At 40.7% G+C, this 16,535-nt stretch overlaps 1 protein-coding gene across 5 annotated transcripts in view; it reads right to left on the reverse strand.

Moving 5' to 3' along the window:
• The window catches only part of NOS1 (nitric oxide synthase 1), a 203,345-nt gene that overhangs the window by 4,264 nt on the left and 182,546 nt on the right, over positions 1-16,535 (reverse strand). For 4 of the 5 annotated variants that reach the window (XM_072983603.2, XM_072983605.2, XM_072983607.2 and 1 more), the window contains 4 exons: positions 16,088-16,209; positions 13,784-13,932; positions 1,453-1,647; positions 911-1,029 (listed from right to left, as the gene is read on the reverse strand). In XM_072983603.2, coding sequence (XP_072839704.2) covers positions 911-1,029; positions 1,453-1,647; positions 13,784-13,932; positions 16,088-16,209 — 585 coding nt within the window. Of the gene's footprint in view, positions 1-906; positions 1,030-1,452; positions 1,648-13,783; positions 13,933-16,087; positions 16,210-16,535 lie in introns of those variants that run through there. The other variant, XM_072983606.2, reaches the window with a different exon arrangement.

The following is a 16,535-nucleotide window of genomic DNA, read 5'->3' on the forward strand; positions in this document are numbered from 1 at the left end:
AAAGCACACCAAATGCTTACAAGTGCCCTGTTCTTGTAGAGGTTTATTTTGCTTACCACATGCTTCAACACATGATCAGGGTTGGACTCTATACTCCCCAAAAACAGTTGATGGTAAAATCTCTTGTCTCTTTTTTCTGTTCATTTGGGGCCACTGATATCTGTATCTAAACAGGCAACATACCAACAAAAGGTTTGCTACCTTCCTCAACATTGCACCCTCCTCATGTGATAAACTACGACTTGTACCCTCCCCTGGGCTGATGGGAGCTGGATCCCAACACATATGGAGAGTACTCAGTGGGGAAGAGTGAGGGCTAAATAGGTACATTTGCACTCAAATCACCATTTATCTGGTCCTACTTTCATTCCTCTGGCCCCTAAATTAAAACACTGTCTATAGTGGATACCTGTGTCCTTTGGAAGTGGATTTCTGGCTATCTGTGTGAGCTTCCATCTTAATATCATTTGGTTCTAGTTTACATTTTAGTTCTGCTTTACTTTTTTGTTCTGCCTCCTGGCTTTTTTGGTGACTCCTGGCTTTATCTCTGGGTCCCAATGGACTGAGATCTATAGGCTACGCCAACGAGAAGGTCAATGATGACCTATCCCTGGTCTCAAGCTAGGGGTTATTTTTCAGCTCTTCTGCTTGATATCTTTTAACTGAAGATGACAGAAACATAAGATCTTCTGCATGTGCTTTGCTTGACTGTTGTGTGATGCTGTAAAAATCCCACAAACTGATTCTATAATGATTCACAGTGATTCTTAGCACAAGACTCAAAATGTGGATGACATCAGACTTTGCCCAAATCTAATTCAATCAACAAAAAGATGTTGTCCTCCAGCCCACACATTTTGGGGAAACAAAAGCATGAATTAAAAGAAAAAAAGACAGAGAACTAACTCACTCATCGGTGTCTTTCTTGCTCTCTTCAATGTGCGCAATTGACTCAGATCGGAGGCGGTTAGTCACTTCGTATGTGCGTAAAGTGACTCCAAATATATCCTCATGGTATCGATTGTCATCCTACAAAGTGAAAAAAGAAGAAGAGAAGAATGCACAGTGAATGTACAGGCAAGCAGAAAGGGGGTTTGGCAAACTGGAAGGTCACCAAGCTACTTTGGAAATAAATATGTATTCTTCACCTATTTCTCTTGCACCTCTCTCTGTTGCTTCATCCTCACCCAATGTATCCTCATTTATTAAATGCTTACACTGTAGGTTTCTTGAAGAACTTACAATGTCCTCTAGCATGTTGCACATTGATGCTAGGGCCTGTGATGTGGCCCTCCTTTGATGATATTCTGTTCCATTTTGGCATTGCATCTTCCAGGTCCGCTCACAACCTGGAAAAGTTACCCTTTTGGCCACTGGCTTGCTCACTACCATAGATTCCACTAGGTACGACATAGTCACTGTCCTGTAGCTCTCTGGGAAACATCCACTCACCCTTAGCTTACTAATGAAAGTGCTGGACTCCTCTGCTGTCAGCTGGCCTTGTTGCCTTATGATGCTCTGGATGGTCTTGAGGACGTCTCCAGCCATGGTGACATCACCACACACATAGATGTGACCGCCTTGCTCCTTCAGTGCCTTGTAGACTGACCCTGCTAGCTCCTCCTTCAGAATATCCTGCACGTATTTCTAGAAAAAGTGAAAGGAACCAGTGTTAAGGCCCTAGTCAATGTGGCTTCCACACTGGTGGGAAGGTGTTGACCCCAGATCACTGAATCATAGAAACGTGAAGTTGGAAGGGGCCTACAAGGCCATCAAGTCCAACCCCCTGCTCAGTGCAGGAATACAATCAAAGCATATCTGCCAGGTGATTATCTATGTTTTTCTTGAATGCATCCAGACGTTGGCAGAGGCATCAGTTCTAGGGTTTCATCTGCCCCATCTGCTATTCCCTTCAACTCTGCGGGCCTGACCCAGCCCTTCTTTGAAACTGGATGAGACCAGCAAGGCATTTCTGTTTCCTTTTTAAAAAATCGCTATTTTCAGCATGTATACAATATTGAAACAGCGCCGTCTACGTTGGCTTGGGCACGTCGTGAGAATGGCTGATGGTCGGATTCCAAAAGATCTCCTGTATGGAGAATTAGTGCAGGGAAATCGCCCCCGAGGGAGACCACAGCTGCGTTACAAGGACATCTGCAAGCGGGATCTGAAGGCCTTAGGAATGGACCTCAACAGATGGGAAACCTTGACGTCTGAGCGTTCAGCCTGGAGGCAGGCGGTGCATCACGGCCTCTCCCAATTTGAAGAGACCCTTGTCCAGCAGGCCGAGGCAAAGAGGCAGTCCCAAAACAAGCAAAACCAGGGAGCTGGACAGGGGACAGATTGGATTTGTCTCCAGTGTGGAAGGGATTGTCACTCTCGAATTGGCCTTCTCAGCCACACAAGACACCGTTCCAAGACCTCCATACAGAGCACGATACCATAGTCTCTTGAGACTGAAGGATGCCTACACATTTTATGAGGGGGCACTCATGGCTTGGTATGACCAGCAGCTAACTGGCAAAAACCTTCAGTTCATCAATAAAGATTTTTAAAATAATCCTCTTGAAAAGCAGTCATATTAATATAATCAATATGTTTTGAAAGAGGAAAGAACTGATAAGGGCTAATTAAGGCGGTGGTGCTCCATATTCACCATGAGAATTTCTCCATGAGAAGCAGTGAGAAGGGGAGGAAAGAAGCAGCCACCTCTTATCTGATTTAAAACTGGATGGAATATTTGTTCAGTTTAGCCAAGTTAATAAGGGTTAACACTTAACGAAAACACGATCTTTTGAAATTGGCTTGGAGTTCAAAGCTGTGATAAGATGGGCAGAAGCGAATCTTTTTTTGAACTCTTGCTGCCTAATGTTTATTTGTGAAAAGCAGATTCAGGAAAAATAAAGGATCTACTCTTGCGTATAAGACTCTTAAGCTGCTTAGACAGACAGACGGACGGACGGACGGACGGACGGACGGATGGATACATACTTCGGTGAGAGCTCTTCCTCTGGCGGATGGGTTGTTCACATTTTGATACCTTGAAGTCTATCGAAGTGAAGTGTGGATTCCAAGTGGAAACATGAAAGGCCACATCTACTGTATCAAATAGTTCATCTAGAGCAGGGGTCTCAAACATGCAGACCGGGGGCCATTTGTGGCCCGCCGGATGATAGTTTGCGGCCCTCTCCTTGCCTGCCCCCCGAAGTGGCCACGTGTCCTCTGCTCTCAAGAGTCAAAAAAAGTCTCACCTCGCTTGCCGGCTGCCCCCCAAGACAGCGTCTCTTGCACCCTCCATCCGGAACTGCAGCCTGCCAGCTGGCCCGCTTGTCTGCTGGCTGGCAGGCTGCAATTCCGGATGGAGAGTGCAAGAGACGCTGTCTTGGGGGGCAGCTGGTGAGCAAGGCGCGCTGCCAGCCCTTTCCCCCAAGCACCTGAGCCGGCGCCATGCGATGCTCGCTCCCAGCCTGTCCTCAAAGAGCGCCTCCAAGAGCGCCACAAACAGCAGCAGCCACCACCACCTCTTCCAGGGAAGCAGCTCTCTGGCTCTCTTTCTCTCTCAGCACCCCCAGGACCAGCTCGGCCAGCGGCCGCCTCAGCACCCAGCGGTGCTTCCTCCTCCTCGGAGCTCCAGCCGGGCTAAGGAAACTCCTGGGCAGTTTCCTCGGGCTCTTGCTCCACTTGGCGGAAGATCTGATGCGGCCCAGCCTCACCCAGACTCTGCCTCCAGTGGCCCCCAGGTAAATTGAGTTTGAGACCCCCGATCTAGAGAATAGAGTCCTCTGATGAATAAAAAGCTAATAATAGATGGGATTCAAAAGATTCAGACTAAGAGAACTGATGTGGCGAAGGAAGAGAAAATGTTAAATAGATTTAAGAAATGCTTAGAAGTAAATGTTAAGGAGTTATAAGAAAATATTAGTGCAGCATTCAATTAAAAATGGAACTAAATTATCAGAGGATTGTGACACAGTTAAAGACTGATATAGATAAATTAATATTAGAAGTTGAGAAGCACCTGTAAACATTGGGCTCAAGAATTGAGGGGACAAAAACATGGCTAAAGCAAATGTTGCAAAACTTTATTGGCATTAAAATAAATTGAGCAAGATAAATAAATTGCTTGATTCAGAAAATAGAGGATGGAGAAAAAAAATGTAAAGTTGTGTGGTTTTAAAAAAGGAACTGCAGAGGATTAGATGAGTTTGAGAGACAAGGGCTTTGAAATGAGAAAAATAGTGTGGCTTGAATTCATGAACATTTAGAAAGATTATATGTGGGTTTTAAATGTGGAACTAGAATGCTTCTGACAGATCTTGTAAGATTTAAGAATTTTTTCAATAAGGAAAAGTTTATGAAAAAGGCAAAAGTCTGGATAGTTGGTATATAAAGAGGTACCTATTCAAGTATACCAAGACCTCTTGCTGTTGAACTGTATCCTGGAGACACTTTAAAGCCTTTAAAACCTGTCCTTATGAAAAATAAAATAAGATATAATTGGGGATACCCAGTATGCATGAGAGTGCTATATACTGGAAGAAATCATGGAATAACTTTATTGGATAAAGGCCTAGACTTGTTGCACAAATGGTGTGTGGGGGTACTTGATGTCAAGAAACTGGAAAAATTGAAGAGAAGAAACAAGATCAAGTTACCAATTTCAAGGGAGAAGAGGAAGAGCAGGAAGGTGTGGCTGGCAGAACTTCATCAGTTCAGGGCGAGATGCATCAATTGGAAAAGTAATTAAGTAGGAAAAATGAAGGATATGTGTTAATGGACAAGTTATGGCAATTTGGTTGATGTATTATGTTAGAAAAGTATGATTTGGTGGTTAACTTTAGGAGCTGGATGAGAGCAGTTAGAATATATATTAGGAGCAGATTATAAAATTTATTTATTTATTTATTTATTTATTTATTTATTTATTTATTTATTTATTTATTTATTTATTTATTTATTTATTTATTTATTTATTTATTTATTCATACCCCGCCCATCTGGCCCAAAAGGCCATTTTAGGCGGCTTCCAGTGAATACAAACAGTAAAATAATACAAAGAGTTACATAAATCATAATTATAACATACACAATACAAAAATAGAACTAAAATAAATAAAGGACAACAAGAGAAAATCAAGTGTTAGCTGGAGGGAAGGCCTGAATATATAGCCATGTTTTTAGTTGCCTTTTAAAGGTGCCCAAAGTGGGGGCCGCGCGGATCTCAGGAGGGAGATTATTCCAGAGGTGAGGAGCCACCGCCGAGAAGGCCCGGTTTCGTGCCTTTTCCTTCCGGGCCTCTCCTGGTGTCAGGTTCCTCAGCCTCACCTCCTGGCTCGCATGGGTGATCCGGGTAGATCTTGGTGGGAGCAGGCGTTCCGCCAAATATCAAGGTCCTAAACCGTTTAGGGCCTTATAAGTGAGCATTAAAACTTTAAAGTCGAAGCGGAAACAAATAGGCAGCCCATGCAGCATGGCCAGCGTGGGAGAAATGTGCTGGTATTTTCTCACGCCACTGAGGAGTCCGGCTGCTGCATTCTGCACCACTTGAAGTTTCCGCATCAGCCTCAAAGGCAGCCCCACGTAGAGAGCGTTACAGTGGTCTAATCTTGAGATTATGAGCGCGTGGACCAAGGTAGTGAGCGCCCCCGTGTAGAGATAGGGCCGCAGCCGGGCGATTCGCCAAAGGTGGAAGAAGGTGGTACGGACTACCGATGGCAACTGTGTTTCCATGGTGAGTGTCGGGTCCAAGTGTACCCCCAGGCTGCGGACCCCACTCTTCGCGGCCAGGGTCACCCCCCCCAAATGTGAGAGAGTCACCCAAGCCACCGACCACGGGGCCACCCACCCTCAGAACATAAAAGAAATAGATAAGAAGAAATGTAAACTAGCAAAATAAGGTTATACTATGTTTTTTAGTCTACCCTTAAAAAGACAACATTTAATGGAGAAAAATAAAAATAAAAATGTATTTTTAAAACAAACGTAGAGGATAAAAAATGGATGGGTTAGAATTTATTTTGAAATTAACAGTGGATTCTTCTAGGAGATTAATTGTTTAAATGATTAACACTTGATTAGTTGGATATATTTAAATGCATTGTAAGTGGTTAGAATTTATGAAAAGAAGTTGGGTGAATAACTGTTTAGGATAAAGCATCGATAAGATGGAGATCTCACCTACATAAATCAGGGTAGATGGGAACAGAAGGTAGTTTTAGATAAGAGTATGTCTTCCTACGGGAGGCAGTGGAAGACAGGAGGGCCTGGCATGCTCTGGTCCATGGGGTCACGAAGAGTTGGACACGACTAAACGACTAAACGATGATTATCTCAATATCTCAATATATGAGAAGGGTATAGTAAATATTGAGGATTGGGGAGCTTTGAGTGACTGCTGCTTGGGATGGTGGGAGGTTACTTTCCCCTGAGGGGTTTGGCAAGAAGCGGTGGTTGGAATCCCAGTGAAAGAAAGGGGAAGATGTATTTCTTGTGTGGGGATGGGGGTTCGGGATGCATGTGGAATAAACTGGATAAAGGGTTAAGGTGTTTGGGATTTAGTTTGTGGATATATCTGGAGGAGTTAACACTGTATGAGACCAGAAATGGTTAAATTTTAAAAATTTTAACTTTCAATGTAAAAGGTCTGGGGAGTACCATAAAAAGGAAAGGAATAGAGGTGATGATACATAAAAATGCAGATACAGTTTTTATAGGAAACACATCAAAGAGGGTGTAAATTATTTTCAATTAATTTTGTCAAATATTTATGAGAAGGATTATTGGAATTCAAGGTGAAGACAGGTTGAAACCAATATTTCTAAGCAATGTGAATTTAAATTAAATAAAGTGAAGAAAGATGACAGAGGGAGATACATAATGTTAAAAGTTGTAATGAGAGGAGAAGAATATATACTTTGATTAATGTTTATTCCCCAAATGACAATCAAGAGGTATTTTAAAAATAAATGTTTAATGAATTAGAAAAAATACTGAAAGGGTTTGTAATAATGGCAGATTTTAATACGGTAATGGATAGGGAAAGAGAAATCAAATCTTACTAAAAATAGAAAGGTAATAATAATATGATTTTGAATAGAATGATAAGGAAAACTGATTTGAAAGATGTTTGGCCAGAATTGAAAGGAGACGGAATAATTTTACTTTTTAATTTTTAGAGCATACAAATTACTCTAGGATAGATTATATATTTGTATATAAAGACTTGGTTTCTAGCGTGATTAATACTGATGCTGGTATTACAAATGTAACTGATCCTGCTTTGCTGAATATGTATATTAAAATTATATGTGATTATAGAGATGCTAAAAGATGGAGGGGATTCCCAGTGTGGTGTAGTACTGGGGTCCCCAAGGCCATGTCCCTTGTACTGGGCCATGGCATTGGCAGGACTGGGCCACGGATACATATATCCCGCTCCCTCATAGGCCCCCCCCAACACATGCACGGCTGCCCCCTGCACGCGGACCTTGCTGCCCACCCCCCAACTGGTCTGTGGTTCAGAAAAGGTTGGGGACCACTGGTGTAGTAGACAAATGATGGATTAGGGCTCTGGAGAACAGGGTTCAAATCTCCACATGGCCATGGAAACACACTGGTGGAATGGAACTGGTAAAAGCACTACTTAAATATTTCACTTACTTGAAAGCCCTATTATGGTCCTAATAAATCAGTTCAGCATGAAATATAGTAGATAAAATGGAAAAAGAAATGAGGAAATATGGGAAATTTAGGACAGAAGATTGCAATGAGAGTATTGTTTGGGTAACAATGAAAGTGGAAATAAAAAGATTATGTATTAGAGAATCAGATTTTTAAAAGGAAAAATTATATGAAAAACTTGAAACAAAGTGTTAGAGGAGAAATACAAAAAAGATAAGGTAAAGGTAAAGGTTCCCCTTGACAATTTTTTCCAGTCATGTTCGACTCTAGGGGGCGGTGCTCATCCCCGTTTCCAAGCCATAGAGCCAGTGTTTTGTCCGAAGACAATCTTCCGTGGTCACATGGCCAGTGCGACTTAGACACGGAACGCTGTTACCTTCCCACCAAGGTGGTCCCTATTTATCTACTTGCATTTGCATGCTTTCGAACCGCTAGGTTGGCGGGAGCTGGGACAAGCGACGGGAGCTCACTCCGTCGTGTGGATTCGATCTTACGACTGCTTGGTCTTCTGACCCTGCAAGCACAGGCTTCTGCGGTTTAGCCCGCAGCACCACCACGTCCCTTACAAAAAAGATAAAAGACAGCAATTTTATCAGACATGCAAGGAAAGAGAAAAGAGTTGCAGAATAATGAAATAGAAAAATGAACAGCAATTTAATGTAACTGAAAAGAAATTACTTTGAATTTAGCAATAAGAACTCAAAAATGTTGGCTAGAACCACACAAATTAAAAAATCTAACAGTTAAAGAGGATACTGAGAAAAAATCAGTCTGATGAAAGATAAATTGGAATTTTCCATTTTTCCCCATAAATTATATATGTGGTGTGGAGATTTCTTTGAAGAAAATTAGAGAACATATTGAGAAAAACTGGAGAAACAGACCTTAAGATATTGATATAGATTTGATGTTAGAGAAGAAGAGATAGAGGATATTATTAATAAATAAATTATTTATTCTTTGCCTGAGAAAACATTCCCAGAACAAGAAAAAATGAAGAAAAAGTCCATGGACTTGATTGACTTGTGAGTTAGTGATCTAACAGAAAGTGGGTAGAAGAAGCACAAAGTGGACTTAAAGGAGGCAGTGTCTCGGCAAGGAGAAGTGGAAAGTAGCTGGCTGACTTATTGTTGTACATAAAAAGATCCAAAGCATTTAAGAATTTAAGTGAAAATATCTGATTGGGAAAAATTAGTGTGGTGGTATTCTTCGAAAGCATGCAAATGCAAGTAGATCAATAGGGACCACCTCGGTGGGAAGGTAACAGCGTTCCGTGTCTAAGTCGCACTGGCCAGGTGACCACGGAAGATTGTCTTTGGACAAAATGCTGGCTCTATGGCTTGGAAACGGGGAACACGACTGGACAAACATTGTCAAGGGGAACCTTTACCTTTTTATTCTTTTGAGATATATCTTCCCAGGGGGGAGTAGAATGAAGGACGGTGAATATTGTTTTGATATGAGCTATGTAAGAAGAGAAATGAAACTTTAAATGGGACTGTCTAAAAGTGGGGAATATCAGCTCGGAAAAAATAATTGCTGAGACCATCTTAGAGCCTTGTCCTCCCTGGGGAAAATAGCCATATAACAGTGGGCGAAGAGAAAGCATCAGATTGAGTAAAAAAATTGCTGCAACATTTCCTGGAGGCAGTTAGATATGGGACTGAGGGCTCTGAATCCATCTAAGTTAAACTGTTTTAGAAAACTACCTTCCAATTTGTTGCCAGAGTCCAGTGAATGAAAATGTATCACGGCTGGTTAAGCAAGACTGCTCTGGGAGTTTAAAAAGAAGAATATATAAAAAATAGAACAAAATTAAGGTAAGCTAAAATGAAAGTAACTGTTTAAGGAGCCGCTTCACTTAATTTTACTTAATCTTGAGCTCCATCTACTGTTCAACTCTAAGAGTTGCTTGGATAAAACCTTGAGCTCCATCTACCGGCCACTTCAAGAATTGTAAGGGGGGGGAGAACAAATTTACTATTAAAGTGAATTAGAATCTGTTAATGCATCAAGGAAGGTCAAAGCAAAGAGAGAAAAAGGGAGTAGACCTACGTGGAAGAGAAAAGACACTGCACTCTTCTGTCCTCCGAAGATGCCGGCCACAGAGATTGGCAAAATGTTAGGAAGAACATCCTTCAGAACATGGCCAAAGAGCCCGAAAAACCCAGAACAACCATTAGATATTTTTAAAAAGTAGAGAGAAAACAAAGCCTTGATGTAGTTGCAAGCAAAAAGGAAGGGATTAGAGGGACTTCATCTGGAAAGGATACAAAGGAGTTTTAACATATTTAAAAGGGAATATTTTGAATTTAATAATAAAAACTCTAAACTATTAGTGAAATCTACTCAGTTAAGAAAAGGTAAAGCTACAACGGGGTGGTATAATATTCTAAAAGTAGAAGATGTAATAAAATGAAAGGAAATCTCAAAGCTTTTCAAGACTTAATTTTTTAAAATATACTATCAATAATCTATTATAAGATAAAGTTAAAGAATACATAGAGAGTAATTTTGTTGGGAAAATACAAAAAGAAGATAGAGATAGAATGGATCAATTAATTATAGAAGAGGAAATAAAGGAGTTATAAACAAGGGAAAACAACCGGAATGGATGGACTAAGCCCAGAGTATTACTAAGTATTTTAAAAACTCCTTCTGCCTAAATTAAAAATATTACATAATCAAATTTTAAAAGGAAACAAAATCCCCCAGTCATGGAAAGAATCATTAATAGTTCTAATTCCGAAACCAGATAAAAGTCTGATGTTTATGGAATCCTACAGACTAATATCATTGTTTAATCAAGATGCAAAGAATATTTACTGCTATTTTAGCAAACAGATTGAATAATTTCATAGGAAATTACATCTATAAAGACCAAAGTGGCTTTATAAAAGGAAGACAAATGGCAGATTGAGTGTTTAATACAGCAAGAGTGACCAAATGTCATCATCACTCTTTATTACTGTCGCAGATCAGCAAGATTATACAGAAGACAGAACATACAGAAAATTCCTATATGGTGTATATCAGAGGTCCCCAATACCTGGTCTGTGGACCGGGCCATGGAGACAGATCTCCCCCCCCCATTTCCTCCCGCACAGCTCCTTTGTGCCTGCGCCTGCACGCCTGTGTCCGCATGAGCACTCCCACACCCCTTTGCACATGCGCATTAGTGCCCCCCAAGTGCAACCCCGTCCTTTGTGCATGCACACACCCACGTGCCTGCAGTGCTGCCCTTGCCCATGCACACAAGCACCTGTGCGCCCACACAAGTGCCCTCCCACTTCTATGTGCACACTCCTTTGCACATGTGCACAAGTGCGGGGGTGCCCCGCCTTCCCCAACCAGTCCGTGGGGTTAAAAAGGTTGGGGACCACTGGAGTATGATTCCTTCTTTCAAAGTGATTGCAACATTTTCTTTCTAGTTCTCATAGCAATCAATAAAAATTTAGACACCCTGTTAGTAATATAAGTGGACGCATCCTCTTAACAGGACAGTAACAAACCTGTATGGCTACCATGCAGAGAGACACCTATTAGTGGAGAGATTGACTTCATTTTGCAATCATCATACATTCTGAGTGAAAAATAACATGTTCAACTGATTCGATTTCTCCATTTCCACAAGGACAAGTTCAGTCATTAAATGGAATTTCCCTAAATCACCCTTCTAATATAGCTGATGGCAATACATTGAAGTGAGCTACCATCTCCTATATTTTGAAATGGACAATGCATATAGGTATGGAGCGATGAAGAGTCCATAGTTATTAATTTTATTCTAGATCAATGGAGAGCAGCATTTATTAGCTGCAGTTCTTAAGGGCTGTAGGTCCAAGTCTATTAATCTCTGAACCACAAGGGCTTTAACCTTCATGTAATCATAACTACCCACATCTTCATCTTCGTCACTCTTGAATTGGTCTTCTCAGCCACACTAGACATTGTTCCAAGGCCTCTATTCATAGCACATTACCATAGTCTCCTGAGACTGAAGGATGCCTACTAACATCTTGTACTGAAAGACCTAACTTAAATAGCTCCTTCTCCATCTCTCTCGACCATTTGGCAATACAGTGGTGCCTCGCATTATGACGTTAATTCATTCCAGCAAAATCGCTGTAGAACGAAAACGTCGTAATGCAAAAATAAAAAGCCAATTGAAACACATTGAAACCCCTTCAATGTGTTCCAATGGGCTGGAAACTCACTGTCCAGCCAAGATCCTCCATAGGGCGGCCATTTTCCGTGCCTGTGCAGCGAGGAATCCGTCCCAGAAAACAGCAGGGAGCCATTTTATTTCCCCCATGGCCATTTTGAAACCGCCGTTCAGCTATTCTAAAATTGTCGTTTTGCGAAGAATCGGTTCCCGAAGCAGGGACCCGATCATTGCAAAGCGAAAAACCCCTAATCAGACCATTGTTTTGCGATCACAAAAGCAATCGCAAAAACATTGTTGTAATGCGGTTTCGTCATAATGCGGGGCAATCGTAAAGCAAGGCATGACTGTACAGGTATCCTTAAGCAGTAGAGAGAGATAACTACCAGGGACTGCTAGAAAGTTTAGATGTAGCCACCATTTAAAGGTTGCAATCCATGCCTTGCATTCAACTGATAGAATACCCAGTTCCAGATAGATAACAGCAAAACCCACGCAAGATGGAAGGCCCAAGAGTTTCCTTAAGAAGGCAGATTGAAGTTTTTTGACTTGGGCATTGAATCCTTTATTACTTTATTAATTAAAAACCCAACTGAATCAATAGGGAGAATCCAAAAAATACTTAGAGCGATTTGAGGAAATAACAGAATTAAAGGGAAATTGGGATAAGTCAGAATGCATACTACTAAACCATGATTGGGAGGAGACAGTGAAGATGAAGACTATTTTTTGAGGGAAAGTTGAAAAATAATATTAAATATTAAGGAATAAATATTGTTTGGAACTTCTGATTAAAATTAATTTGGAAAAGTTAAAGAGGACCTTAGAATGTACAGAACCTGCAGATGAGGGTGATTTACAGACCGGGAGGAAGTGAAAACTTAAAGGGTTAAAAATATGTGGCAGCAGGACACATGGAAACAGGGCATTCATCACATCATCACAACTCCAAACTGCTTTGGGCACCAGATGTCAGACAACAAGTACAACAATCATGTAGCAACGAAGGAGTACACGTCGTTTTTCTAGGTGCTGTCAATAATAATCAACATGGATTTTATTCCATAGACTTTAACAGGTTGGCTGGATGCGCATTTAGAATAAATTTCTCTCTCTGTGTTATTAAAATTATTATTATTTGGCTTAGTAACTACAACTTTAATATTTTGAGAGATTTATTCTGTCTTTTGTTCTAAATGTGCCTTATTAGCTCTTGCATTTTTAGAATGTCTCTTAAAATATTATTTTTGAATCCTGTAGTTGGATTGAATTTTGACTTAAGTATTTGTCTACAATTTATGTTTTAATCTTGGATTATTTCTCATTTGCCAATTTTTCATAGTTGTAAGACTTCTGGATAGGAATCACATTTACATCTGTTTACAAGCTGCAAGGAAAGATTCTTTTAAGTCTTCGTGCCTAGAGTTTTCCTCATAGCTGCAATACTGTGTTAAATACATTTTGATGTGTTACTTTTTCAAGTATTTTGCTCATATGGCACAAAGAAAAAACGGCGATAAATAATGCTTGTAAAATTAGACAAGGTGATGATGCCTAGAATTAATGCAACAATGAAAAGACGTACACTTTGATTCTTAGATGAATGTTATAATAATAATACTATGATTATTAATTGTTTCATTTCAATTAAACTTTTACTGAGATAAATGCCAGCTGTGATGAACACAAGCTTTGCCACCTTAACACCTACAATAGAAGCAGCAGTACAAGGCAGAGGGGAAACTATGTGACATTTCTCCTCCACTATTTAGATGTCATGTACTATCATTATAAAACTAATTTTAAATTAACGATTATGTTGCTTTTCTTCCATTAGGTTGCAGTGTAATGTCATAAAAGTCATTTGTTATTGGAAAGAGAAACTAAGTAGTAGTTCCAAGTAGTCTGTAACTATTTATTTCCAAGCTCTGATCTTACCTTTGGTTTATCCGGCTCCCTGGAATAGGCCGTATACAGCTCCTTGAAGACCCCACTGGTTTTGGCCAACAAAGTCTCCTCTTTGTAAATGTGATCAATCTTGGATTGTCGGCAACCAAAGACCAGTGTCATGGGACATGGCTGCAGACCTACAGTAGAGAAGGAATGGTGGTGATGGGAAGAATGGGAAACAAATATGACTGTATCAGACTTCCCAGCAGGGTAGGCAGGAGGCATCAAACCCATATTGCACTATGAAGAACAAATACATATTAAAAAATTGCCGCATTTTTTCTTCTCAGCCTTTGGGGCTCTCTCATTTCAATGGGATAACCTGGCAAAGCATTTTCAAATTCCTTAAGATTATTCACATGTCAATGAAAGCAAAATAACCACCATGTTCTCTTGCCAAGGTCTTTGTGAATTCTACAAAATGTGTCTATGCAAAGTTAATGTTCTTTCATTTTGAGAAGCACAACACATACAAAGCAGGAACAGAATGGCAAGCTGATTATTTTAAAAGAAGCGATCATTCCCCTGTGCATGTAACCCTTCAAAGTCTATGCCACCAAGCTATCTGAGAAATTTGCCACAAAAATGCCTCATTCTCTTGCAAGGCAAGGAGAATAACCTTTATAACCTTACTAGTCCTCATCCTTGTATCTGAGGATGTGTCAAGTGAGGATTTTCATTCCAGATGAAGGCTAAAAACAAGACTATCTAATCTGCTAAATTTATTGGTTTTGAACTCTATGCCAGAAAAGACTAATCCTTCTCAGCAGTATGTAGCTTCAGAATATACCCATATATTTATGGATATGCACATCTGTTATTCTTAATGTATGTGGAACAGCATCTCATCCCCAAAAGCTCAGCTGTTCTGCAGCCCCCACAGCACTCCTGGAGAATCTATCCTCTAGAACTATAGATCCAAAAAGTTAACTTTAAACACACACACACCCAACAACATGATCTGTTCTTCTTTCCTGCTGTACAAGGGACTACATTGGCAAAGGAAACGGGATATGTTTTGGGATTAGGACAGTCAGATACATATTATTTTCTGCTGAGTACATGATGTACATGTACATTACCTCAGAGCTTTTCTCCCTAGTCTGTATTTTTTCCTTCCACCACTGGGGCTTCTACTTTTTCCCCCAATCAAATGCCTTTGCATTGGTTCAAGCAGTGTGAATGCTTCTGTTGATGCTACCAAGTGACCAGGAGCCGATACTGTCCATCACAAGGTTACGAAATATGTAACCAAAGTTGCCACTTGAACAGTGTGCAGGTCAAGCTGTTCATGTAAACCATTCATTTCCATGATCTCAGCCTTTGTTATGAACTAAAGTCCTATAAAATATGCTTATATGTTTATCATATTAAGATACAGTAAATTGATCTTAGTAAATAGCTCTGCTCATCTCCATTCTGCAGAATTATATCCTAATAGTTTTTACCCTTGTCAAAATGCAATCTTGTGTCCTGCATTGGTGTTATCTTTTTCTCACAGATACTAAAAGATGAGACCTGACAGAGGACAAACTAAAAATTTTTAAAATAGCACTCCTGGAGAATTCATCCTTCAGAAATATAGCTTAAAAATTAACTTCAAAATCCCCCCCCCACCTGCCAACATGATGAGTTCTCCTTTCCCGGTGTAGATGGTTGGCTACATTGGCAAATGAAGTGCAACAGGTCCTGGGATTGCAACAGTCAGGTTCGTATTATTTTCTTCTGTACACATGATAGAAATGCAAATTACCTCCGAGTTTTTCTCTCTGCTCTGCACTTTTTATGCTGGGGCTTCTCCTTTTCCCCCAATCAATAGCCTTTGTATTGGTTCAGGTGGTGTGAATGCTTATGTGGATGCTATGTGTGACATTTGTGGGAGTGAGTATCCTTTCGTCTCCAAATAATTTTTAAAAGACATTGTGCTAGTGCTGGTGCACTAGAGGAGCTAGGAGTGGGGGAAAAGGCCACGTGGCAGTCCGCCCTTGTTTGCAGCTTGTTAAGGTAGCTCTACTGTGACCATTCTTTCTTCCGATCTGTAGCAGAGTCACATTGACAAAATGCTAACACCTGCAGATTGGCAATTTCCTCCGCTTTTTCTGCTGCTAAAGTGAATTCATCCAAGGAATCTCAACTTCCTGCATGTAACTCCACAATGGATCATCTTGCATTTTTTTTCCTGCTGTGTAGTCATGCTCTTAATTCAAGCGGTTATTCCTTCTCTCTTTTCTAAACCAACCACAAGAAGCCAAAAGAGCCCATCCTCTTTTTATCTCCCAAGACCAGACTGACCTTTGTGCTTGATATCAAAGAGCCGTTGCTGCCAGAAGCTTCGGAAAGGAGCGATCCCTGTTCCAGGGCCAATGAGGATGCAAGGAACCTGCGGATTTTGTGGCATGTGGAATCCAGGAGCTCTGGGTGAAGAAAAGGCATTGCATTGTCAGGTAAGCAGGTTTATATTATGTTAGGTGCCATCAAGGTGGAACTAACCTAAAGTGACCCTAATAGGGCTTCCAAGGTAAGTGAGATATTTAAGGAGTGGTTTTACCAGCTCCACTCCCCCAGCGGGAGTGGATTCAGTGGGGAGTGGCTGAGTTGGGTTCAATCCCTCTATTCCACTATAGCACACTGGCAAGTTTAGATCCACATAATTTCAATAAAGGCAATGTAAGTCATAGGAGCAGCGTATTGGTGAAGCAAAACGTTGCTTCCCTACCCATTTCTGAGAAGATAACAGCGA

This window comes from Pogona vitticeps, chromosome 14, assembly GCF_051106095.1.
Source record: "Pogona vitticeps strain Pit_001003342236 chromosome 14, PviZW2.1, whole genome shotgun sequence".
Lineage (NCBI taxonomy): Eukaryota > Metazoa > Chordata > Lepidosauria > Squamata > Agamidae > Pogona > Pogona vitticeps.